Source organism: Microchirus variegatus (genome assembly GCF_963457635.1).
Source record: "Microchirus variegatus genome assembly, chromosome: 1".
Lineage (NCBI taxonomy): Eukaryota > Metazoa > Chordata > Actinopteri > Pleuronectiformes > Soleidae > Microchirus > Microchirus variegatus.
In genome coordinates, this window is record NC_139802.1 from 44,646,103 (window position 1) to 44,663,726 (window position 17,624).

The 17,624-nt window shown below is 39.4% G+C and overlaps 2 protein-coding genes across 2 annotated transcripts in view; both read right to left on the reverse strand.

Moving 5' to 3' along the window:
* Nucleotides 1–3,730, reverse strand: part of cacna1bb (calcium channel, voltage-dependent, N type, alpha 1B subunit, b) — a gene marked incomplete at both ends in the record, with an annotated part of 128,950 nt that extends 125,220 nt beyond the window's left edge. Inside the window, one exon of the mRNA XM_083889807.1 lies at nucleotides 3,422–3,730. Coding sequence (XP_083745933.1) covers nucleotides 3,422–3,730 — 309 coding nt within the window. The remainder of the gene's footprint in view (nucleotides 1–3,421) is intronic.
* Nucleotides 3,731–12,599: 8,869 nt separating this feature from the next.
* Nucleotides 12,600–17,624, reverse strand: part of ehmt1b (euchromatic histone-lysine N-methyltransferase 1b) — a gene marked incomplete at its 5' end in the record, with an annotated part of 29,012 nt that continues 23,987 nt past the window's right edge. Inside the window, 8 exons of the mRNA XM_083910100.1 lie at nucleotides 12,600–12,804; nucleotides 13,991–14,166; nucleotides 14,252–14,330; nucleotides 15,926–16,012; nucleotides 16,106–16,221; nucleotides 16,401–16,478; nucleotides 17,013–17,157; nucleotides 17,281–17,454. Of these exons, the coding sequence (XP_083766226.1) occupies nucleotides 12,615–12,804; nucleotides 13,991–14,166; nucleotides 14,252–14,330; nucleotides 15,926–16,012; nucleotides 16,106–16,221; nucleotides 16,401–16,478; nucleotides 17,013–17,157; nucleotides 17,281–17,454 (1,045 nt within the window). The 3' untranslated portion in view covers nucleotides 12,600–12,614. The remainder of the gene's footprint in view (nucleotides 12,805–13,990; nucleotides 14,167–14,251; nucleotides 14,331–15,925; nucleotides 16,013–16,105; nucleotides 16,222–16,400; nucleotides 16,479–17,012; nucleotides 17,158–17,280; nucleotides 17,455–17,624) is intronic.

Here is a 17,624-nt window from a genome sequence, read left to right on the forward strand (position 1 = left end):
AAACAAACACTGAATTTAAATGTTGATACCCACTAATTATCAAGAAAATTAAATAATAATGATAAAAAATAATGACTAGTTTTAGCCCAAATCAGATATTATGATCAGTTACATCAGTTGCGTCTGTTCATTAAACTTCAACGAATTGGCTCACTATTTAGCAAGCAACAAATCACTGTCGCCCTTTAATCTAACGTGTGATAAAATCTTAATAATGTAAAGTGTCGATCACCCAATTAATAAATATTTACTATTAATTTGATTGAATCGAAACACATGTTTGAGCTTCACTTCACAGTGTGGGCTCACTATTTGGCAAGCGACCAATCACTGTCACCCTTTAATCTAACATGTTATAACATCTTATTAATGATTAATAATGTGTTAATCACGTAATGAATAAAAAAATGCTTCATTTGATTGAACAGCAAAACATATTTGAGCTGAGGTGACACAGAAAGACATCAGCTCACTATTTGGCAAGCAACCACTTGCTGTCACCCTGTAATCTAACGTGTTACACCATCTTATTAATGATTAAAAATGTGTTAATCACGTAATGAATAAAAAAAATGCTTCATTTGATTGAACGGCAAAACATATTTGAGCTGAGGTTACACAGAAAGACATCAGCTCACTATTTGGCAAGCAACCACTTGCTGTCACCCTTTAATCTAACGTGTTACACCATCTTATTAATGATTAATAATGTGTTAATCACCTAATTAAATAAATAAACTCTTCATTTGATTGAACGGCAAAAGATATTTTATCTGTGGTTAAACAGAAAGACTTAGAGATCCAATCAGCTCACTATTTGGCAAGCAACCGATCACTGTCACCCTTTCATCTAACGTGTTATAACATCTTATTAATGATTAATAATGTGTTAATCACCTAATGAATAAAAAAAAATGCTTAATTTGATTGAACAGCAAAACATATTTGATCTGAGATTAAACAGAAAGACTTATAGACCCAATCAGCTCACTATTTGGCAAGCAACCAATCACTGTCACCTTTTTAATCTAATGAGATATAGCGTCTTATTAATGATTCATAACGTCTTTATAACCTGTTCACATAAATAAACAATAGGGCCAGTTTTATTTTAAAGTGGTGTTGCTATGTATATTTAATGTTGTGTGTAAAGAGACAGTGTGAGTTCAGGACCACGGAGAGCGCCGCAAACGTGCAGATCCCTTCAAAATAAAACCCGCCGGGTCTATTTTATTTTATTTAGACTTTTAAACGTACGCAGCTTCTTCTTCTTCTTCTTCTTTATCTTTTACCGAGCGCCGCTCGTGCACACGGACACGAGGACAGCGGTGTTGAATCAGGACAGTTGTCCACGCACCAGTGACAGTCGGACAAAAGAGTCGATCTGTCCACGGAGACACTGCCGCACGAGCTCAGAGGGTCTATAGGTCTATACAAACCGAGGGAAAACACAAAAGACGGACGTGAAAAACCACATCCGTGTGTCTCGTGGTGAATGGAGATAAGAAACGGAGCGGACAGGTGCATCAGCAGCAGCAGCATCAGCCTCAGCATCAGCATCAGTCCATTCAACCGTAAAACCAACCACATTAGTTTTTCGGAAGCGAGATCAGTTTTAGCTAACATGAAATTTGCCTTTGTTTTTATCATGAATTAAACCTGACAAACATTTATTTTTTGGGGGAGGGGCTAAAGTAACAAGAAAAAAACATTCACACGGAACCGAAGCAAAACGGAGCTCGAAAGTCGTAGCGCATCCCCGACTCGCTCTCGTTTGTACGAGTTCTTAGAAAAGTCGTCGTTAAATCTAACGTTTTTGCGTCATTTTTGTTTTATTTGCTACGGGACTAGGTTTGCGGAAAAAAAATTGCGAACTCACTCTTGTTTGTACAAACTCTTAGAAAAGTCGTAATAAAACTAACTTTTTTTACGTAATTTTAATTTTTTTACTACGGGACGATTTTTGCGTAAAAAATTGTGAATTTTCTCAACTCTTTTTGTTTGTACGAACTCTTAGAAAAGTAATCGTTACAGCTCACATTTTTACGTAATTATAATTTTTTCCTACGGGACCAGGTTTACGTAAAAAATTGCGAACTCACTCTTGTTTGTACGAACATTTTGAAGTTTTTTGTTAGTTTTATTGACTATGGGGCTAGTTTTGCGTGTGAATTTTTCTCAACTCTTCTCGTACGTACAAATTCTTTAAAAAAAATCATAGTCTTGAAAATTTAGAATTTTTACGTTGGGACTAGTTTTGCATAAAAATGCGAATTCTTCTGAACTCTTTGTTTGTACGAACTCTTAGAAAAGTCATTGTGAAATGTCACATTTTCTACAAATCAGATATGATCAGTTACATCAGTTGCGTCTGTTCATTAAACTTCAACGAATTGGCTCACTATTTAGCAAGGAACAAATCACTGTCACCCTTTAATCTAACGTGTGATAAAATCTTATTAATGTTTAATAAAGTGTCAATCACCTAATTGATAATTATAAACTATTAATTTGATTGAATCGCAACGCATATTTGAGCTTCACTTCACAGTGGGGGCTCACTATTTGGCAAGCGACCAATCGCTGTCACCCTTTAATCTAACGTGTTATAACATCTTATTAATGATTAATAATGTGTTAATCACCTAATGAATTAAAAAAAATGCTTCATTTGATTGAACAGCAAAACATATTTGAGCTGAGGTTACACAGAAAGACATCAGCTCACTATTCGGCAAGCGACCAATCGCTGTCACCCTTTAATCTAACGTGTTATAACATCTTATTAATGATTAATAATGTGTTAATCATCTAATGAATAAAATAAAGTCTTAATTTGATTGAACGGCAAAACATATTCGAGCTGAGGTTACACAGAAAGACTCGGAGATCCAATCAGCTCACTATTTGGCAAGCGAACAATCACTGTCACCCATTAATCTAACGTGTTATAACATCTTATTAATGATTAATAATGTGTGAATCACCTAATGAATAAAATAAAGTCTTCATTTGATTGAATGGCAAAAACATATTTGAGCTGAGGTTACACAGAAAGACTCAGAGATCCAATCAGCTCACTATTTGGCATTAACATTTTCTACGTAATTTAAACTACGGGATAAGTTTTTTGCGTAAATATTTTTTTTGAATTTTTCTCAACTCTTATATGTACGAAACTTGTACGAAAAGTCGTTACTTCGAACGTTTTTTTTTTTTTTTTTTAACTACGGGACCAGTTTTTTACGTAAAAACACTTCAATATCAAAACTAAACCTGATGTTTACTTGTGTTGGGGAGGGTTCCTCTTTGAATGCGGGCCCCTCCCCCCCCACCCCCCTTGACAACGCCCCTGTTTGTTGTGCGCTCGTCAAACACATGCACCTGCTGCTGCTTCTACGGAAGCCGCGTAAGGATATGGCCACTCTGTGATCCTCTTGGCGTACTTCCGGATCACATTGTCCTCCCTGAAGATGAACAGGGAGCGGTTGACGGTGAAGCAGTTCTGTTTCACGGGGTTCGGGTTGTAGATCGCCATGGTGCGCGCGCGCTGCGCCATCGACTGCTTGTACATCCTCTGACCGCCGGGGGCTCCAGGAGCTCCGCCGACCCCGGGAGCACCTGCTGCTCCCCGGGCACCCGCTCCTCCTCCTCCTCCTCCTCCTCCTCCGCCGCCTCTTCCTCCTCCTCCTCCATAGCGGGAGGGAAGATCATCCGCGAAGCGAGCCATTCTGTGAACGCACAGATCCAAGAGGTGAAACCGGAGTCAGGGGCAGCGCAGAGAAGGAGCATCACCTCCTCCAGCACCTCCTCCAGCACCTCCTCCTCCTCCAGCAGCAGGAGCGCACTTCATCCAAACCACAGCTGCTGCCACCATTCAACGGGAGGAGAAACAAGAAGAAGATGAAGAAGATGAAGAAGAGGTTTCAGTGTTGAGCAGCTTCTCTGGAGCCTTCACATCCAACCATCCTCAACTTTCAGCTTTTCAAAATAAAAGACAAAGAGGATGATGTTCTTCACTGGTTCTGGTGCCTCCTCCTCCTCCTCCTCATCATCATCATCATCCTCCAAAAAAAAATATCACAAACACCAGCTGAGATGTTTGTCAGTCAAAATAAAGCAGAAGATTTAAATCCCCGGTCCCTAGTTCCGGTCCCGGTTCTGGTCCTGGTCCCGGTCCTGGTCCTGGTCCCGGTTCTCCTGCTGAGGAACTCACCCAGCAGCAGCAGCATCAGCAGCAGCAGTTGTTTCTCCTCCGGTTTTGTTTGATCCTCAGCAGAAGGAGGGAGGATGATGATGAGGGAGGGAGGAAGAGCTCCGGGGAATAAAAGGAGGAGGCCACGTGACCACGGCGGGCCAATCAGAGGCCGGAGCGCGCGAGCACACACACATTAGAGAGAGCGAGATAGAGAGAGAGAGAGAGAGAGAGAGAGAGAGGAAAAGTTCCTGGAATCATCAGGTGTTTTTTTTATTCTGCTCACGAGGAAACTGGAGTTTGTTTGTTTTTTTATAAAAAAATGCAAAATCCAAATGTGGAGAAAATGTGAATTATGTTTTTGATATAATGTAATTTATGAGAGAATTTAAAGGGAAATATGACAGGAAATATGGTTATTTTTATTTTTCATTATAAGAAACTTTACATGTAACAGGTACAAACTTCTTTACAATAAAAACATGTAAGAATTATAGAAAAATGTCATTCTAAAATGTATATTTTTTATATATTTTATTCTTATTTTCCAGGTAAAATTGTTTAAGATGATTTATTTACATGATTATTCAGTATTAAAGGAAAAAAAACATTAATATTTAATTTACAGTTCAGTTTTTATTTGATTTTATACATTTTCAGCGTTTTTTTAAAACTGTAAAATCACATTCTCTACAGATTAAAACTGTTATTGTGGATAAATAATATTAATATTAATTATAATATTTATAATAATAGTATAATTTTGCTTTGTTTACGTGTTAATCTCATTATATGTTCAATAGTGAAACCACTTGTGTTATTTAACATGAATAAATCCCACTTCCTGTCTGTCACTGCTGCTCAGAGACGCCATCTGGCGGCTGATTCTATGAACTGCAAGAAGCCATAATCATAATATCACTGTCATTAATTGTTGTTGTTGTTGTTGTTTAAACACACAGCTGTGGTATGAACAATAACAGTCCTTTCAAAATAAAATCCACAGAGAGTTGGATTAGATCTGCTCTTGTTTTTTCTCTGTTTTATTGTCATGGATCAACAAAGACGTGTGGATTACTGTGTTTGTTATTTAATTATTGATAGAGATGTGACGTCATAGTTGAAACTATTAGTCAAAATGTCAAAAATATAACATAGAAAGTCATAAAAATGTGAGAGAAAGAAGAAATTATTAAATAAATCACTGAGATTATGAGACAAAATGTAGAGACGATGATTTAAGGCGAAATTATGAGCCAGATTACTGAAACTATGACATAAAACAACATAAAATGATGACATTTTGAGATAAAACTCAATTTCGAGTTAAAAAAATGGGATTAAATGTCAAAAATACAAGATAAAAAAGCATTTTAATGACAAAAAGGTAGAAATTATGAGATAAAAGGTTGGAATTATGAGATTAATAGTCATAATAATCCGACAAAGAGTAGTAATTATGAGATAAATCATTACAATTATTCGATAAAACTCATAAATATGGGATTAAATGTTAAAAATCGAAGATAAAAAGTATATTAATGACAAAAAAGGAGAAATTATGAGATAAAAGACTGGAATTATGAGATTAAGTCATGATAATCCCACAAAGAGTAGTAATTATGAGATAAATCATTACAATTATGAGATTAAACTCATAAATATGGGATTAAATGTCAAAAATCCGAGATAAAAAAGCATTTTAATGACAAAAAAGTAGAAATTATGAGATAAAAGACTGGAATGATGAGATTAAAAGTCACGATAATCCCACAAAGAGTAGTTATTATGAGATAAATCATTACAATTATGAAACGCAATGCATAACTATGAGATTAACTGTCAAAATATGAAATAAAAAGATGAAATTATGAAATAAATCACTGAGATTATGAGACAGAATGTAGAGATGATGATTTAAGGCATAATTATGAGACAAATTACTGAAACAATGAGATTAAATATCAAGAATATGAAATAAAAAAAATTAATTATGAGATTATTAGACAATTATGAGATAAAACTCATAAATATGGGATTAAATGTCAAAAATACAAGATAAAAAAGCATATTAATGAAAAAAAAGGAGAAATTATGAGATAAAAGACTGGAATTATGAGATTAAATGTCATGATAATCCCACAAAGAGTAGTTATTATGAGATAAATCATTACAATTATGAGACACAAGTCATAACTATGAGATTAACAGTCAAAATATGAAATAAAAAAACTGAAATTATGAGAAGAATCACTGAGATTATGAGACTGAATGTAGAGATACTGAATAATGAGATTAAATATCAAGAATATGAAATAAAAATTTGAAATTATGAGATAAAACTCACAATTTCGAGTAAAAAGACACAAAGTGGAAATTATAGAGTGATAAATCATGACTATTATTAGATAAAATAAATATGGGATTAAATGTCAAAAATCCGAGATAAAAAAGCATATTAATGACAAAAAAGTAGAAATTATGAGATAAAAGATTGGAATTATGAGATTAAATGTCAAAATATGAAATAAAAAGATGAAATTATGAGATAAAAAGACAGAATTCATATACAATCAAATATTTTTTCTCATCATTTTGTGTGTGTTTGTGTGTGCGTGTGTGTGTGTGTGTGTCTCACCTGTGAGGCCATGACGTCACACAGTTGTGTGTCTCATGTCTCCAGATCAGCTGACCGAGGTCGTCCCTCCGTCCCGTCGTCCTCTTAAATCCGTCCAGGTGAAGGACTTTGTCTCCGGCGCTAACGTCCACACTTCTCCACGAAGTTTCCCCCGTCTCCGCGGGACAAACGTCCGTCTCCTGGTCTCTGACCTCCGTCTTGTTGTTGACGTCCGGCCGCTGTCCTCTGCGGTGCGTCCCCACCCAGGTGTCCTCGTACTCCGCGCCCATCGTTAGCGTCCTCCACGAGCCGAACGTGGCTGCGCGCACCGCTGCGACGGGGACGCAAATTATACTGTAAACAATTTACACCTCAAAACAAAGACATTAAACAAAATGGAGACACGCTAGTTAGTTAGCTAGCTTACTAGCTAGTTGTATTTACAACTATTAGCCAAGTCTTTCCTCCGTTAAACTCCAGAAAAACACAAACACATTTAGAAAAATCTTGTAAAATCCACTTTTTTATCCATTTATAGCTACTTAGCTAGCGGTTTTAGCTGCTAGCTTTTTTTCTTTAGCAAAGATTAACACTAAAGCTATATAGCTAACACCTACGTCTTTCGCTAACAACACAAAAGGTGTTCCTTAGGTCTTAGTGTTAGTTTAACTAACACTTAAGACATTTAGCAAACACTTACTAACTTACTAACAATTAAGTCTTAAGCTTAACATTGAAACAGTATAGCTAACACTTAAGGCTTTAGCTAACACTTGACACTAAAGCTATATAGCCAACACTTAAGTCTTTAACAGCTAACAACAGTAAACCCTTAGCTGTTAGCTATATTGTTAGTTTAACTAACACTTAAGACATATAGCGAACACTTACTTAGGTGTTAGCTATATGGGTTTAGTGCTAGTCTTTAGCTAACACTAAACCCATATAGCTAATACATAAATCTTTAGCCAACATTTAAGTCTTAAGCTTGACACTAAAACAGTATAGCTAACACTAAACACTAAAGCTATATAGCCAACACTTTAGTCTTTAGCTAACAACACCAAAACCCTTTGGTGTTAGCTAGTAGTTTAATACTAATGTGTTACTTTAACTAACACTTAAAACAGTGAAGCTAACACTTATGTCTTTAGCCAACAATTAAGTTTGTATCTTAACATTAAAACAGTATAGCTAACACTTAAGTGTTTAGCCAACCATTAAGTCTTTAGCTTAACATTAAAACAGTGCAGCTAACACTTAAGTGCTTAGCCAACAATTAAGTCTTTAGCATAACATTAAAAACAGTTTATCTAACACTTAAGTCTTTAGCCAACAATTAAGTCATTAGCTTAACATTAAAACAGTATAGCTAACACGTAAGTGTTTAGCCAACAATTAAGTCATTAGCTTAACATTAAAACAGTATAGCTAACACTTAAGTCTTTATCTTAACATTTAAACACCAATAGCTAACTATAGCTAACACTTAAGTCTTTAGCTAACACCTCTCACCATTAGATGTCGCCAACACTTAAAAAGTGGACCTTTAATGCGGGATTTAGTGGAGTTTAGCGATGTAAAAACGTACCATAGACCACAGAGGAGCGTCTCTCCTCCCATCTGGAGTAGTGACGAAGTCCTCTCTTCATGACTGTAGACCACTGAGGATAAGTGATCCCTGTCCACGAGGGACACACTGTCCAAATGTCTCCTTAATAAAGTCACCAGGGTTTTTTCCTCTGACTTTCTCCCACTGTGGAATGCGGAAAAGCCACTTCCTGTCAGGAACCTCGTTATCAGGTCGGCCATCTTTGATGCAGCAGGACAACAACATTTCACTGTGATTCAATGATCAAAAGCTCTGTTTTCACTGAGCGCTCTGGTCCTTCAGGAAGACGACAATCATCAGAGTCATCAGGCGCTAAACCAGGCGCTAAACCAGGCGCTAAACCAGGCGCTAAACCAGGCGCTAAACCAGGCTCTAAACCAGGCTCTAAACCAGGCTCGTCTGTCCAACCACTTCACTATCACTGAGCCTGAACCTGAACCTGAATCTGACCCTGAGTCTGAGTCTGAGCCTGAGCCTGAACCTGAGCCTGACTCAACATTTAAATATTTAGTTTTATCAAATTATATCAATTTACTGTTTGCTCAATACGTATGTTAAAGACCTATGGCTTTAGTGTTAGCTAAAGATTAGCTAAAGCCTAACACTAAAGCCAAGCTAACACTTAAGTATTTAACTAACACTGAAGACATAATGAACAATGAAGACACAGGGCTAACACTTAAGACACATAGCTAACACTTAAGTCTTCAACAAACACTTTAGTATTTAGCAAACATGTAGCCATATAGCTAACTGTTAACTCTCTAGCAAACCCTTGAGTCTTTCGCTAACAATTAAGACAGTGTTAAGTCAAACACTTAGACACAGTCTTTAGCTAACTCTTAAGACATATAGCTAACACTTAAGGCACAAAGCTAACACTCGTGTCTTTAACCAACATTGAAGACATATAGCTAACACTTCAGTATTTAGCAAACATTTAGCCCTATAGCTAACAGTTAAGTCTTTAGCAAGCATTCAAGTCTTTCACTAACAATTAAGACACACAGTTAACACTTCAGTCTTTAGCTAACTCTTAAAACACATAGCTAACACTTACTTACTTAGGTGTTAGCTATATGGGTTTAGTGTTGTTGGCTAAAAGCTAAAGTGGTTGTTAAAGACTGAAGTGTTAACTTTATAGCTTTGGTGTTAATCTTTAACAAACACTGAAGACACCCAGCTAACACTCTTAAAACATATAGCTGACACTCGTCTTTAGCTAACACGTAGGTCTTAAGCTAACAATTAAGTATTTATCTTAACTTAAGAACACTATAATACATAAAGCTAACACTTACTTTGGCGCTAGTTATATTAGCTACACGTCCTGAGCGTTTGCACCAAAGTCCATAGAGAAAATCAGCATTTAAAGCACATGGTGAGACAGGAGCTGCTGGTGCGCTGCTGCCTCTTGTGGTCAGTTTGTGTCACTTGAGTAAATCTGAAAGAGAAAAATCTGACAAAACAACACATTTACACTCGGTGACTCGTGTGAGCGCTGATGTAAAAATAACAGTTTTTCTCTGTGGACCTTGGTGTGGGAGGGTGAGTGGTTTCACAGAGGCACAAACACATCAGTTTCCTATTGGACAAAAGGACGTAATAAATAAATAAATATTATTTTTCTTTCGAGATTAAGAAAAACCTGATAAACAAGTTTGCAGCAGCAGCATTTTCAGGAGACGACGGTTAACCTGCAGCAAAATAATGAAAATACATCAGGATAACTTAGCGGCGGGTGTTCTGCTGCCTCGTGTGGTCACTTTGCGTCACTGCGGTAATTCAAAACAACTGTTTTCTAACAGTAAACTGAGCTGTTTTTAGTCCCACCCCAAACTCCACTGAGAAAACCAGCGTTTTTTAGCTCACTTCGACACAGGAGTTGCTGCCGTGTTGCTGCCTCTTGTGGTCACTTTGCGTCACTGACGTAAATCAAAACGACACATTTCAAATGCCGAATTCACAAAATAACAAAAATAACACATTTGAATCAAGAGAACTAAGAGGCAGCAGTGGATCGACGACTCCAGTGAGCCATTCAGAAAATCATCGTTTTTTAGATCACTTTGACACAGGAGCTGCTGCTCTACTGCTGCCTCTAGTGGTCACTTTGTGTCACTGATTTAAATCAAAACGACAAATGTCAAAAGCCGAATTCACATAAATAACACATTTCAATTTACTGACGGAGGAAACAGTGGATCAACAACTCCTGTGAGCTGTGGAGTTAAAATTGTTGATTTTCTCTATGGGGTTTGGTGCAGGGAGAGTGAGTGGTTTTACAAATAAGATAAAGTTAAGTTTCCTGGAAAAATAGGCCGTTTAACAGTGAAATAAAGTGACAAAATAAATCCAAAGACTTGTTTTTTGTCCCACACCAAACTCCATTGAGAAAATCGTCGTTTTTTCAACTCACTTTGACCCAGTAGCTGCTGCTCTACTGCTGCCTCTTGTGGTCACTTTGTGTCACTGACGTAAATCAAAACGACAAATGTCAAAAGCCGAATTCACATAAATAACACATTTCAATTTACTGACGGAGGAAACGGTGGATCAACAACTCCTGTGAGCCGTGACGTTAAAATCGTTGATTTTCTCTATGGGGTTTGGTGCAGGGAGAGTGAGTGGTTTTACAAATGAAATAAAGTTAAGTTTCCTGGAAAAAAAGGCAGTTTAACAGTGAAATAAAGTGACAACATGAATCCGAAGACTTGTTTTTTTGTCCCACACCAAACTCCATTGAGAAAACCAGCGTTTTTAGCTCACTTGGAGACAGGAGTTGCTGCCGTGTTGCTGCCTCTTGTGGTCACTTTGTGTCACTGACGTAAATCAAAACAACAAATTTCAAAAGCCAAATTCACAAAAATAACACATTCCAAGTTACTGACGGAGGAAACAGTGGATCAACGACTCCTGTGAGCTGTGACGTCAAAATCGTTGATTTTCTCTATGGGGTTTGGTGCAGGGAGAGTGAGTGTTTTTTGTTTTTTTTTACAAAGAGGGACATAAAGTTCAGTTTGCAGTGAACGGTGAATCGGGATAAATGGATTAGTAATAAATTTATTGAAAAAAGGTACAACCAATTAAGATGAATGGTTCACGGTCCAGAAATATGTAACAGAACGAAGAGGAAGTGCATTTTCAGACCCTTATTTCCTTATTTACCTCCGCCCCCCCCCCCCCCCCACACCCCCACTCCCCCCCTCCCTCCCTCCTCATTTACACCTTTTTGAAAAACTCTGCACAACAGTCACTGCGTTTACTAACAACATTTAAAAAAGACGAGTTTTGGCGTCTGTTGGCAAAAAAGAGAGATGAGACAAAATTAAAAATCTACAGCGACTACGATTTTTAAAAAAAACAACAACGTAAAATGTTCTTATTTTACAAACTATGTAAAACAAAAGTAAAAACCTTTGTCAGCACCATATAGTTCTTCTTTTTTTTCTCCTTTTTTTTTCTCAAATGTCCATTTCCGTCCAAAATTGTGGCAAAAAAATCGCGACACATGCGTTTGTTTTTTTTGTTTTTTTGCTTTTTTTTGTACGAAAAATGTTTGTTTTCCTTTTTCCCCCGAAACTTCGTTATTTCTTTAGACTAGAAATGCCTCGTGTGTGAGGAATGGTACGGCGTCTTCCTATCGCGTGATTAAAAACAAAAAATTTAAAAATAAAAAATAAATCACTTTTCCCGCATCATTTAGCTTGAAATCGGACGTTAGCTCGGAAAAAAACACGGCAAGAAAAATGACACTAAAAAAAGAAAAAAGGAAATTCATTTTTATCCGCTAACGTTTGCTGGAATGGTTTCATGATTAACGAGTTTTTAACGCAGCCGTCTACGACTTTTATCCCGACTTCCTGTTTTCTACGAAAAAAACGTCTCCGCGAAGAGGAAACGTGTGCATCATTTCTCCTCGCTCCCTCGCTAAAAAACGACGAAATGTAAAAGACAGTTCTGCGATAACGTCCGGCTGTGCGTGTGCGACGCTGCCCCCTGCTGTTTGGCAGCAGGCGGAATAACGTGGTCCGGCGTCGTTTTCCTGTTTTCAGTTCAAAGTCGACAGCAAAAAAACAAAAAACATCTTCATCGTGTGTTCGGACGCCGGCGGCGCCCCCCGGTGTGTCCGCGGGGTCCTAAGCGAACGTCGTAGTGTGAGGGGCGGGGTTGGTTTCCGGGGGGCGTGTCTACGAAGGCCTGGGCGGGCTGTTGGAAGAGCTGGTGTCGGGTGACGCGGTGGGCTGCTGCTGCTCCTCCGGCGTGCTGTCGGCCTGCAGCGACGCCATGGCCGACGCCGAGTATCTGCACCTGGACGAGCCGCATTCACAGTTGAAGAGTTTGCTTTTGACTTCCCAGAAGTGGTCGCCGTAGTGAAATCTGCGACGACGAGAGAGAAAGTTAGCGAAAAAAAAACATATTCAGCGCCCCCCTGTGGTCAGTGGGGGGGTCAGCTCATTAAAGTCTACGCTCTATTTAGAGTCATTTTAATGTTTTATTTCAACGGGACACTCCCACAACAAACTCCATTGAGAAAACCAGCGTTTTTAGCTCACTTCGACACGGGAGTTGCTGCCGTGTTGCTGCCTCTTGTGGTCACTATGCGTCACTGACGTCAATCAAAACGACACATTTCAAATGCCGAATTAACAAAATCACAAAAATAACACATTTGAACCGAGAGAACTAAGAGGCAGCAGTTGATCGACGACTCCTGTGTGCTGTGATGTTAATATCGCTGATCTTCTCTATGGGGTTTGGTGCAGGGAGAGTGAGTGGTTTTAAAAAAGGGATTTATTTTTAAATTCAGTTTTCTGTTCAGCTTCAGTCAATAATATCTTAAAAACATGTTTGCCGTCTTTTCTTGTCGCTACACTGACTTTATTTAAACAAGAAACCTTTGTTTCCGTCACTTTTGGCGACCGCTCATTCTCCCCACACCAAACCCCATAGAGAAAACCAGCGATTTAACACAACGGTCAACACAACACTATTACAACAGTCGATCCACTGCTGCCTCCATCGCCGAGTTCAAACGTGTAATTTTTTTGCGAATTCGGCATTTGAAATTTGTCGTTTTGATTCACCGCGGTGACACAAAGTGACCACACGAGGCAGCAGCGGACCAGCAGCTCCTGTGTCTGCGTGAGCTTAAATCGCTGAAGGCAGTTTAATAGTGAAATGTAAGTAAAAAATTTTTTTACACAAGGTTCAAAGACATGATCCATGGTCAAATTCAAGCACTTTCAAGCACTTTTCAAGCACTTTCCAGCACTTATCAAGCACTTTTCAAGCACTTTTCAAGCACTTTAACGCACTTTTCAAGCTCTTTTCAAGCACTTTTCAAGCTCTTTTCAAGCACTTTTCAAGCACTTTTCAAGCACTTTTCAAGCACTTTCAAACACTTTTAAGCACTTTCAAGCAATTTTCAAGCACTTTCAAGCGCTTTTCAAGCACTTTCAAGTCAGACAGGAAGCAGCAGTGAGCTTAAATCGCTGATTTTTCTTTGGGCTTTGGTGCAGGGAGAGTGACATAACATCGTCAAGATTGTGAATAAAGTGCAGACCCGAGCTCCTCTCCGGCTTTGACGTTCTCACTGGCGAAGAAGGCGATGTGCGGGAACCTCAGGTCCTGGTGCGTGGTGAAGACGCGGCACGCGAACAGGTTGGGCTCGCACATGTGGTTGAGGAAGCGGCTGACGTTGCCGTAGAAACGGGCGTCGATGCAGAACATGTCCTGTGGCTGCAGGAACGACAGAGAGAGAGAAAGAGGAAGTGAGAAAGAGCGACAGACGAAGGTGATTCTGTGACGGAGAGCGTTTGTGGACCTTGTCGTCCAGGCTGAACAGGTAGGCGTCGTTCTCCCTCATCTCTGCTTCTGCTTCAGAGATGATCTCACCCACGTACCTGAGGAGGAAGAAGATGAAGAAGATGAAGAAGATGAAGAAGATGAAGAAGAACGTGTCACAGCCTGAGCCTTAGTCTGGATTATGTATAGAGATTTAAACAGGCTTAATCTGCTCACACCTCTGAAGGAGACGTCTAATCCAAGAGATTAAAATATACATCGAAATAAACACGAGAGGACGAGGAAGTCGACGTTGAACTGTTCAACACAATAAAACGTCTTTATTTTACTCTGGTCTTTTATGAAGTAGAGTGAAAAAGTGAGTGAGTGAGTGAATGAGTGAGTGAAAAAGTGAGTGAGTGAATGAATGTGAGTGAGTGAGTGAATGTGAGAGTGAGTGAATGAATGTGAGTGAGTGAAAAAGTGAGTGAGTGTGAGTGAATGTGAGTGAGTGAAAAAGTGAGAGTGAATGAATGTGAGAGTGAAAAAGTGAGTGAGTGAAAAAGTGAGTGAGTGAATGAATGTGAGTGAACAAGTGAGTGTGAATGAAAGTGAGAGTGAAAAAGTGAGTGAGTGAATGAATGTGAGCGAGTGAAAAAGTGAGTGAGTGAATGAATGTAAGTGAGTGAAAAAGTGAGTGAGTGAGTGAATGAATGTGAGTGAGTGAAAAAGTGAGTGTGAATGAATGTGAGAGTGAAAAAGTGAGTGAGTGAATGAATGTGAGCGAGTGAAAAAGTGAGTGAGTGAATGAATGTAAGTGAGTGAGTGAATGAATGTGAGTGAGTGAAAAAGTGAGTGTGAATGAATGTGAGAGTGAAAAAGTGAGTGAGTGAATGAATGTGAGTGAGTGAAAAAGTGAGTGAGTGAATGAATGTAAGTGAGTGAAAAAGTGAGTGAGTGAATGAATGTGAGTGAGTGAATGAATGTGAGAGTGAAAAAGTGAGTGAGTGAATGAATGTGAGTGAAAAAGTGAGTGAGTGAATGAATGTGAGTGAGTGAAAAAGTGAGTGAGTGAATGAATGTGAGAGTGAAAAAGTGAGTGAGTGAATGAATGTGAGAGTGAAAAAGTGAGGGAGTGAATGAATGTGAGTGAGTGAAAAAGTGAGTGAGTGAATTAATGTGAGAGTGAAAAAGTGAGTGAGTGAATGAATGTGAGAGTGAAAAAGTGAGTGAGTGAAAAAATTAATTATAAGTGAATGCATGCGAGTGAGTGGGTGAATGTATGTGAGTGAGTGAGTGAATGTATGTGAGTGAGTGAGTGAGTGAGTGAATGCATGCGAGTGAGTTGTCTTTCATCTGGAAGGTTGTGGGTTGAATTCCTGGCTCTGTTGGTCTATCAGTGTCCTCGAGCAAAGACACTTAACTCCATGTTGCAGAGTGTGAACGAGTGAAAGAGTGAAAACTGTATAAAGACGTTCATCAAGACTAGAAAAGATCAATCTATGTAAATACAGACCATAATAATAATAATATCAACTCTTCTGGTTTTATTTGATATTAACGAGTAACAGAGAGACTTAGATGTCGTAAAAGTCAAACATTTTCTCATCAATGTTGATTATTTGTGACTGACAGTCCTGGTGAAGTACTGTTCATTGCCACAAGGGGGAGCTCCATCATGACAGCACAGAGCTGTGGTGTAAAGTGGACTCACTCGCACACGAAGCTTCCCTGAGGGATGTCCTGCAGCGCCCGCACGCCCCAGCCCTTCTTACAGGTCCTGAAGAGCTGCAGCCTGGTCCTGGAAGAGCCATAAAACAAGAGTTCACAGTCACTACATCCAAATAAAAACATAGGGAAGTTTGTAGAATATAATATAAGAGTTTCCTTTCACCTGAGTCCGTTCTGCACCACGCGGTTCTTGCAGGTTCTCCAGCAGGAGCAGGCGTGGTTACACTCGAAGATGAGCGGAGGTTCCTCGCGGCAGAACTCGGGGAGGAGGCGACCGTTCTGAACGCAAAGGTTTTTAAGATTTTAAAAAACAGGTTTAAACCTCGTCTTTTTCTCACTTTTGTGTTGTTTAGAGAAGATTAAAAGTGTTTTTTCCACAGTGAACAGTGAAAGAGGCAATAGAACGACCAATAAAGTGCAATAAAAATGTTAAAAAACCAAAAATAAGAGCTCTTTACCTTGTCGTACCAGCAGCGCAGACTGAGTTGTCCACACATGCAGATACTTGCTGAACAATCTTCCTTACAGACACAGTACTGGGGGGAAAAAAGAAGGTAAACGGTCAATTTACACCATAAAACAATTAAAATAGTTTATTTAAAGGGGAGTTAAAACACAAACGCACTTAAAAAATGATTTTTAAAGTGCGTTTGCTACTTAAATTTGCCGTTACAGGGACATTTATGGCAGGAAACTGCAGCTCACTCTCCCTGCACCAAACCCCATTGAGAAAAGCATTGATTTTTACATCACAGCGACACAGGAGTTGTTAAAACCACAGCTGCCTCAATCGCTGAGTTCAAATGTCTCAAACGTGTCTCGTTGTAACATTCGGCCATTTGAAATCCTTGGTTCGGGTTAATTACGGTGGCACAAAGTGACCACACGAGGCAGCAGCGGACCAGCAGCTCCTGTGTCCCCTAAGGCTAAAATCGCTGCTTTTCTCTATGGGGGTTTGGTGTGGGGGGAACGAGGGAACTTTGTTTTTCTGGCAAAAAAAGCCCGTATAACATATTTTTTTACGATATTGCAGATGTAAACCGACATCGGGGATTTTACGAAGTGCTCACCTGCAAGTGCGTGATGTTCCTGTCGATGTTCATGGGCGAGGTGACGCAGTTCTCGGCGATGTACTTGTAGTTGTCCGGGTGAGGCTCGCCGTCGACCGAGTTGACGCACGGAATGGGAATTTTCTCCTGACCGAGAGCGACGTCGCTACAAACGCACACACACACACACACACACACACACACACACACACACACACACAGTGAGAGGCTGAGACTGCGGCGTGTTTTTCCCTGATCCTGACGGAGAGAGCGTCGTCGTAGTTCTAACCTGAGCAGGACTTTCTCCTCGGCTGCACTGGGCCGGACGCTCTTGGCGTTCTCGCGCTCCTTCCTGTTGGCCTGCAGCGCCGCCCAGGCCTTGGAGTTGTGTCCGCAGCAGTCCAGAGGAGTCTCACCTTCGCGGTTCTTCAGGAAGACGTCGGCGCCGCCAGACAGGAAGAGCCTGAGGGAGGAGACGAGGGAAAAAACGGATTATTTTTTTCTCCACACAATAAAAGCACTCGCTGAATGAAATCCACATCGGTTTAAGTCTACGATATCTTTAGGTCTTTATCTCGATGTTGGACGGACTTTTCTAACAGGAAACTGAAGTTTTTAAGCCGCTCACTCTCC